This window comes from Protomyctophum parallelum (genome assembly GCF_964188405.1).
Source record: "Protomyctophum parallelum genome assembly, chromosome: 2".
NCBI lineage: Eukaryota > Metazoa > Chordata > Actinopteri > Myctophiformes > Myctophidae > Protomyctophum > Protomyctophum parallelum.
The window spans coordinates 34,626,140-34,635,643 of NC_139699.1; the positions used below are offsets into that span (position 1 = coordinate 34,626,140).

The window sequence follows — 9,504 nt, forward strand, 5'->3', positions numbered from 1 at the left end:
AACAGAAAAAGGTTTAGGTGTTTTCGAAGAATCTATCAAAGAATCTATCAAACAAAAATCACACCTGTACCCATGCAGTACTACAGTATACTGGACTATTTGTACTGTACTGTACTACCGGTACTGTGCTGTATACATTTATTGCAATATCATTGCAATTAATGTTACATGGTCAATCCTGAGCTGAAGTGTTGTTAATTAATGAGCTTCAGTTGTTTTCGACAACACGACTTTTTTGTCATTCTGCAGACGTCACTCGTCGACGAGGAAGTTGACGAGTGGCGTCCTTGGAGACAGGACCGCCTTCTTGACGTGGCGCTCCCCGAGGACGCTACGTCCCAGAGCGCTCTCCGCCACCAGCTGCCGCACCCGCTCGGCATCCTGGGACGTCTGTCGGGGCACCGTAAGCGTTCCACAGAAGCGGTTGTTCACCCGTACGCTGAGCTCCACCGTGTCGGGGACCTCCAGGTACCGGGAGTCCACCGTGGGCCAGGGCTGGCTCAGCACATCTCCCCCCCGCCTGAGGAGGGCGCTGAGGGGGTCGTTCACCCGACACAGACCCGTCCAGAGTTCAGAGGTCAGATGGGGGGCCATGGGCGCCGTCATCACACACAGCACGGCCAGAGCCTCCTCGAACTCCACGCTGTTCGTCACCACTCGGACCGATGCGTTGGCCAGCGTGTTGGTCAGACCCATCAGGCGGGAGATGGCCGCGTTGAACAGGAAGTCCTCGGCGAAGTGGGCGGTGACCCGTCGAATGGCGTCGTTCTTGTGGTTCCAGATGCGGCGCACCTCCGCCTGGTCTTCTTCGCTCTTCAGCCTGGAGGGACCGGGAACGTCCCCCGGCTGACGGGCTCCTCGCAGCCTGGACACCAGCTGCCACAGACGAGACTGCCAGCGCACAACGCCCGTCAGGGCGTCCGTCTTGGCGTCCCAGAGGATGTCCTGTTGGGGCGGCCCGGCGTACAGTATATGGAGCCGAACCGTGTCGATGCCGTACTGTGCGACCACGTCCTGCGGGTCCATGCCGTTGCACTTGGACTTGCTCATCTTCTCCCATGTCACCTGGAGGTGCTGCCGGCCGGCCCGCGACACCGCCTCCTCACCGCTGAAGTCCACGTCTTCTCTGCGGAGGTACCGGCCGCTGTCGGCCAGCCTGAACGTCTGGCTCTTGACCAGACCCTGCACCAGCAGCTTCCTGAAGGGTTCCCGGTGCGCCACCAGGCCCTGGGCGTGGAGGAAGTGGCTGAAGAAGCGTGCGTAGTACAGGTGCATGACGGCGTGCTCCTTCCCTCCGATGTACACGTCCACGGGTAGCCAGTGGTCCACCAGGGGGCGCTCAAAGGGCCCGTCGCGGTTGTGGGGGTCCGTGTATCTGAAATAGTACCAGGCCGAGTCCACGAACGTGTCCATCGTGTCCGTCTCCCTTCTGGCCGGCCCTTTACACCGGGGACAGGGACAGTTGACCCAGTCGTGTGCCTCCTCCAGAGGCGAGGCTCCGTTCCCCCTCGGAGAGGCCTGCAGCTTGGGCAGGGTGACGGGGAGCTCCTCCTCGGGGACGGGCACGGTACCGCACGCCGCACAATGCACCACGGGGATGGGCGTGCCCCAGTACCTCTGCCTGGATATCAGCCAATCCCTGAGCTTGGTGCTGGTGAGGTGGCCGCCCGCCTCCCTCTCTCTCGCCCTCTGGGTGATGGAGTCAAACGCCTGCTCTCTGCTCAGCCCGGTGAACTCCTCCGAGTTGACCAGGGTGTAGGTCTGGTCCTCCTCGTGGAGCTTCAATACGGGGGTCCAGCTCAGACCCAGCCTGCCGGCCAGACTCCTGTCCTCCTCGCTGCTGTCTGGGATCCCGATCACAGCCTCGAGGTGACCGTCGAACTCCTCCTTGTGCGAGATGACCACGGGAACCTTGCGGCCGGTGAACAGGTTGCGTGCGGTGACCACCGTCAGCGTGTCTGTGCCTCCTGACCGCCGCAGGGCTTCCTCCAGGGCGGAGCGCGTGGCAGCGCTGATGCTGCTGCCGCCACGGAGCAGCCGGTGGGAGGGCAGGACGGCCAGGTACGCCGCTCCATAAACGGCCTCCGGGGAGGAGGTGTAGGCGGCCAGCCTCTCCCCCCCGGTCTCCTCACCTCCCTTCACCTGGAGCTGGAAGTCAAAGAAGCAGCCTCGGCAGTCTCCGATCCAGTCGGCCTGCATGGCCTTGACCCCGGGGCACCACTCGGGGAGCTCCGCCTGCAGCGCGTCCAGGAGAGGCTTGGCGTAACGGGTGGTCCGGAGGAACCACTGTCTGAGCAGCCGGTGTTCCACCAGAGCCCCGGACCTCCAGGAGCGCCCGCTCTCGTCCACCTGCTCGTCGGCCAGCACGGTGCGATCCGCCGGGTCCCAGTTCACCAGAGCCTCCTTCTGATAGGCCAGTCCTGCTTTGAAGAGCTTGAGGAACAGGTACTGGGTCCAGCGGTAGTAGTCTGCGGAGCAGGTGGTCACCTCCCGGTCCCAGTCGAAGCAAAGCCCCAGGCGGTCCATCTGCCCCCGCATGGAGGCGATGTTACTCTTGGTCCACTCCTCGGGATCCAGGCCTCTCTCCATGGCGGCGTTCTCCGCCGGGAGGCCGAAAGCGTCCCAGCCCATCGGGTTCAACACCCGGCGTCCTCTCATCCTCTGGAAGTGTCCGATGGCGTCGCCGATGGTATAGACGCGCACGTGTCCCATGTGCAGATGGCCGGACGGGTACGGAAACATGGAGAGGACATAGAATGTCTTCCTGCCAGAGGAGTCCTCCTCCTCCTCCTTTCCGGCGTCCCTGCTCCACCGCTGCAGGATGCGCGGGCGCCACCACCGTTCCACCTGGCGCCGGGTCTCTGCGCGGTAGTCCTTCTCCCAGAGGCCCGTCTCGCTGAACAGGGTGCGCCGGGTCTCTGCGCGGTAGTCCTTCTCCCAGAGGCCCGTCTCGCTGAACAGGGTGCGCCGGGTCTCTGCGCGGTAGTCCTTCTCCCAGAGGCCCGTCTCGCTGAACAGGGTGCGCCGGGTCTCTGCGTGGTAGTCCTTCTCCCAGAGGCCCGTCTCGCTGAACAGGGTGCGCAGCGTGCAGCGGGCGGGGAGAGGGTGGTACCGGAGGAGGAGACGAGGACCCAAACGGGCCAGCGGGCAGCACAGGGATGATGCCGGCATGGTTCCGTCCGTCGTCACCCAATTAAGGATGAAGTATTATTTTTCCAGGACCCTTTTATTTAGTGATATTATGTTCTCTATTGATACTATGGCTACATTAAAATCAATGCTAGTGTCCCCCATATATGGAGTATGGTATCATTAACATAATGTCATGGTACTGACATCACAGACTGGCCTGGATACCATCTTTTTTTTGGACACAGAACACACAGAACTCCATATTTGGGCATAAACGGGACACAGAGAGGGAGAGGGGTGTTAGCGATACAGTAAAGGGACTTCTGAGTGCGAAGTCTGTCCCTGATGCCATCAACATTATGTCATAGTCATGGAACTCCATATATGGACTGGAGTACCCTGATGCCATCAACATTATGTCATAGTCATGCCTGACATGGAACACCAAGTTAGATAGAACTATATAGTGGCCCTCTCCATCGTTAAAGTTTCCCACCCCTGTTCTGTTTCAAGTATGGGCTATAATTCATGGGTGATGTATAATCCAGGATGAACAACATTAAGATATTGAAAATCACACCCGTGTGAAGTGAGAGGCGCTCTTATCAGATCAAAAAAAGCTGGAAAAAAAAAAGGCTAAACTCATTTCGACGCAGCTTTTTTTGTTTGAGAAAGTGGGCGTGTACAAGGTACCTGTCTCTCAAGCTGCCTGGACTGGCTTTGAGACGAGGAAGAACACAGGCAGTTTTTTAGCAGATGCGCATTTGAAAGTCTAAAATGTAAAATAGCGAATGTAGAGGAGAAATAATTATATATTTAGTTACATCATAACCTATTTATCGATGAATAAATAATCAGTGGTGGAAAGTGGTGGAGTACAATTACTTCGTTACTGTACTAAAGTACACGTTTTGAGAATTTGTACTTTTATTTACTATTTTAATTTTGCTGTACTTTTACTTTTACTTCGTTACATTTACAAGTAAAAAATCATACTTTTAATCCGCTACATTAAAATTGGACACCTTTCGTTACTCGCTACACATTTCCGCGCAAAATATGCGAACTATGCGGGGCTCGCTTGATCGCCTCACTCATTCGTTCACATCAAGGGGCTGCTTCAAAACGCCACTGAGCAACTTCCACTGACATGAATAGCGGAGGGGCGGAGCTTCGCGCCAGTTCAGTCTCTATCCTTTTAATACTCTATGGTTCACATTCACACAGAAGCTGGACAGAAGCGCCCGTCTATCTCTCTCTCTCTCTCTGATGCGGTGAATAAATTACAGCGAGCCGTGCGAGTGTGTGTGTGTGTGTGTGTGTGTGCGTGTGTGTTTGTGTGTGTGTGTGTGTGTGTGTGTGTGTGTGATGTGCGCTGCATCTGCTGGTTATTGCAGTTCTGTTTTCGTCACATACACAGCTTAACTTCAGGAACGTTACACTCACCGATCTAGCCCTAGAACGGCTCTTGTTGTTACATACAGTATGTACAGTATTTCACATACAAGAGCCATAGTACACCCTCCTTGATTTGTGGTAGAACTTTAACATGTGTGGCCTAAATGTGATAAATGCTCCGTTTGTACTCACCCATTAAATAATTCCAAAGACGTGGAGTGAAATATGGTCCTCTAGTTTTATATCCATGTGAAAGTTCTGGCACAAAACGTGTATTTAGTCAATTATCTCCACTTTTTCAAGAGATGCACACGGACATCTTTCTCTCCGGGCGAGGGGGGCCGGAACAAGCGATGAACTGATTTTACAAATAGTCCTGTTTGCCGCAAACGTCATCACCAATTGACATGGGAAACACAAAAGTTTGCAGTCACACAATTGGCAGGTGCTTTGCGATAGGTGCTGGGTAATTAATCACACCACCTGCCAATTGTGTGACTGCAAACTTTTGTGTTTCCCTGGTTAATTGGTGATGACGTCTGTGGTAAACAGGACGTATTTGTAAAATCAGTTCATCGATCATTCCGGCCCCCCCTCGCCCGGAGAGAAAGATGTCCGTGTGCATCTCTTGAAAAAGTGGAGATAATTGACTAAATACACGTTTTGTGCCAGAACTTTCACATGGATATAAAACTAGAGGACCATATTTCACTCCACGTCTTTGGAATTATTTAATGGGTGAGTACAAACGGAGCATTTATCACATTTAGGCCGCCAATATGGAACCCGACCATAAAGTAAGTGGGAACGTTCTATGCCTCTGATACATGAAAATTTACGAAGTATAATTAAATGATCACAGGCATTCTAGGTCTATCACCGATCCAGGTGATTGCAATAATAATCACTGTAGGCCTAGTGCCCTAGTCTTACGGTGCATTGCATGTAAACGTCTGTCAAACGGGATGGTTGTTAAAGTTGATATCGGTTTTAACTTTCTCCCCCAATAATGTAATCCACATTTGTGCATAGGCCTATAGCCTACTGTAGGCTTTTTTGACTAGATTTAGAAGACATTTTCAAGCTCTTGCTACTGAAATGACCGATTCTTTTTATGAGAAATCATTTACATGCATCTCAATGGGAGACAGTTTGCCCTCACAGAGTGGAGTGGGTGGGGCTTAAATAGTGAAGGACTAATTATAATGCGTGAATTCACGCAAATTGCAATGGCTCTCCCCTAAATGACTGTATACCCCCATCTGAAATATATTTTTGTGTGAGCTGCTTGTAACCTGAGTTGTTTGAATGTTTGTAATGATAGGAAACACAAACATTGTCCTAACACACAAACATTAAATGCCATTGATAATGAATGGTCAGTTTCTAGTGTTTATCCTAACACAAACATTAAATGCCATTGATAATGAATGGCCAGTTTCTAGTGTTTATCCCAACACAAACATTAAATGCCATTGATAATGAATGGCCAGTTTCTAGTGTTTATCCTAACACAAACATTAAATGCCAATGTTAATGAATGGTCAGTTTCTAGTGTTTATCCTAACACAAACATTAAATGCCATTGATAATGAATGGCCAGTTTCTAGTGTTTATCCTAACACAAACATGAAATGCCATTGTTAATGAATGGTCAGTTTCTAGTGTTTATCCTAACACAAACATTAAATGCCATTGATAATGAATGGTCAGTTTCTAGTGTTTATCCCAACACAAACATTAAATGCCATTGATAATGAATGACCAGTTTCTAGCACAACACAAACATTAAATGCCATGGCATTGATAATGAATGGCCAGTTTCTAGTATACCAACACAAACCTTAAATGCCATTGATAATGAATGGTCAATTTCTAGTGTTTATCCCAACACAAACATCAAATGCCATTGGCCAGTTTCAAGACGAGTGTTGAAATAAAGCCACTGTTGGACTTCATTTATTTGTAGGCATTTTGAAAAACATGTTGTACTTTTTACTTGTAGCCTACTTTGTACTTGTACTTTGTAATTTTTACTTTTATACTTAAGTACATTTTACACCGGGTACTTTTTGTACTTAATTTAATTTGAGGTACTTTTGTACTTTTACTTAAGTAACTTTCTCAATGGGTACTTTTTCCACCACTGTAAATAATATAATCTTGGTCAACTTGTTTGTAAATAACCGAACGGAGCGGATCTCAATCCCCCCCCGTCTTCAGTGCTCATGCCATGTCTCCCCCCCACTCCGCTCTCCTCTCCCCCACGCAAAATAGACCTGCATGCGTTGTAATTATTACATTCTAAAGTCCATATTGTCTGTTGAACAGAGTCAACGAGGGCTGGGTCTCGTCATGCACCTCGACATGAGCGAGAGCGCTCTCTCTCTCTCTTTCGCTTGCACACACACACACACACACACACACACACACACACACACACACACACACACGGCTATATAATTAATTCAATCATGGCGGCCCCCTTCAGCGAGCGAGGTGAAACGCAAAGCAACAAGCAATGTGGGACTAACCTCGCATCACCAGGCTTTCCACCTCGGAGGAAAAATGTGGGACAGTTTTGTTGTGATTGTCAACAGCTCTGGTAAGAATGTCGGTCGGTGCGCAAAAATGCACTATAGCCTATGCAAGTTTGCAACCCTCCTCCTCCGCTGCGCTGTCTGGAGAGGCGGCGGGGTGCACATTGCTCATAGAGAGAATTCTCATGTCATGTTAAAGCATATAATATTGCAGAGAACACACTACGGGTCCGGATCTCGGATCGGATCAGCGCCAATATCACACACACACACACACACACACACACACACACACACACACACACACACACAGGGATTGTGTTCTATCTATCTAATAAATATACTAGGCTATACTGTCTTTCAACTTTTGCTATGAGGTTCATCGATAGGCCTACATGAACGCAATAAACCAATTGAAATGATTCCCTCAAATAAATCTTATCTATATGCGATTGGTTTATCGATTCAGAACGCAGCAAACCAATCACAACACACGGGCAACATATTGCATAAATAGAGGGTGTACATACAGCTGATATAAAGGCTATTAATTATTTATTTTAAAGGTATGATTGACGGTGCAAAAGTTTAAAAAATCAACATACATTGCAGCTACCGACAGACACACAGACACACACATGACGACCGGCACAGAGCGCTGAGAGCGGGCTGCTTCTCCCCTCTTCTCGGGGAAAGTTTGGGGGAAAACTTCGACACAACAACCGGTTGGAACTATATTGTTTAATTGTTTGTCTATCTATCTATATCTGCTAATTTATCAACCGTGTGCGTGTGCACTGTTTAGTCCACAATCAGCATCAGCGACGGATAGCGTTCTGGACTGGTCAGTAGTCCATCCATAGCTTCGATGAGAACCCGGGCGGGGTGAATGCAGGATCTCTTCTCCCCAGAAAACCGTGCCAATCCACTGGGAACACGGAACACAACCTGTTTTCACCGCTTCGACAACTTGTTTCTCATATAAACTTTCATTTCTATCGATAAATATGCTATGGTCTTGCCAAATATCCATTCATATTTCATATACAGCCCATATTTAAAAAGTATTATTTTAAATTCTGAGAATCGGGCCGCACACTCGCACAGCTCTCGGCGAGACTTTTCCTTTTGTGAAATGAGCTCGACTCCGCCTCCTCAAACCACGCTGTGCTCTGATTGGCTAGAAGCAGCTTCTAGAAGCTGAAGCCAGAATCCAGCTTTTAAAAGCTGCTTCAAAGTTAAGTTTTGGGGAGAAAAAAAAGCTGTTAATTCCAAGCTTCAAAACGCAAAAGCTGCTCTCCATAGAGATAACATGGGACCACGAAGCTAAAGCAGAAGCTAGCTTCTTTGGTGTGAATGAAGCTTTAAGCCTGATTTATACTTTGTTGTACAACGGTGTCACAAAACAAAAACAAACATTAGCAGCTCAACCCATCACTTTCCAAAACGTGCTGTGAGCTTTTAGATTGGCTATTTTTGGCACACGATACCATTGTGCAATGGACTATGAATTTACATTATGCTAAATGTCTGCCAAGGTTAAATCAGTATTATGTTCAGTCTAGAAGTGCATGACCCCCCACCGCCCCCCCCCCCCCTTTTCCCCTCACTGTATGTTTCTTTTCCCTTTTTGCTTCCTTCATGATGAATTCCTGTTCTGTTCTTTAACTATATAGAAGTGTCTATTTGTACGTCTCTAAATGTTTTGATGAATTGAACATGGTGGACCCAAGTGTAATGCTTAATTGGGTCGTCCACTCACAGTTAACAGTCTTTGTATTGATTTTGTGCTTGAAATGTACTGTAATTCTGCAAACTGTTAATACATATTTCAATCAATCAATCAAACAGAATGAGAGAAAAGAATGAACTTCACCAGTTGTGACAATCGGTGTGTCTGATTTTCATACCAGTTCCTAGGCTAATTCAGTAAATGAGATTCTGAGGGCTGTTTGCCAGCAACTCTTTGTTTTATATGAATTGTACAATTATAACAGATGATCTGTGTATGGCGACGACCGGGACAAACTTATTTAGTCGCCGAGAGGCTAAAGCGGGGGAAATGTTTACCTGCTGTGGGACTTGCTGCTTGTAATTAAATCACTTCTCCAAGATCCATGTGTTTCAGCGTTTTGTTCATTTATTAAAGTTTAAAACACAACATCAGAATAAAGTTACAACGATGAAAATAAATCAATGAAAATATCTGTGGGAAGTGGCCTCGAACAGTCTTTGCAATGAACCAAAATAACCTGGGAAGCTGTGCGCAACCCATCACACTATGATGCGCTGACAACTGCTGTAGGAAACGATCTATTCTATTTGATCCTATGTGTGTCTGTCCAGGTGTGAACTTGGGAACAGTATAGTCACAGCATGCCATGTCATCTTGTGACTCTGGTTTTTTAACAAATATAACCACTCCGTTGAACTG

General features: G+C 48.4%; 1 protein-coding gene across 1 annotated transcript; it reads right to left on the bottom strand.

The window, feature by feature from the left end:
* Positions 1–252: 252 nt before the first annotated feature.
* LOC310854604 (leucine--tRNA ligase, mitochondrial-like) lies at positions 253–3,171 on the bottom strand (the record flags this gene model as incomplete). Its single annotated transcript, XM_083759279.1, has 1 exon — positions 253–3,171. The coding sequence occupies one exon, from the start codon at positions 3,169–3,171 to the stop codon at positions 253–255; it is 2,919 nt and encodes a 972-aa protein (XP_083615405.1).
* Between the last annotated feature and the right edge of the window lie 6,333 nt (positions 3,172–9,504).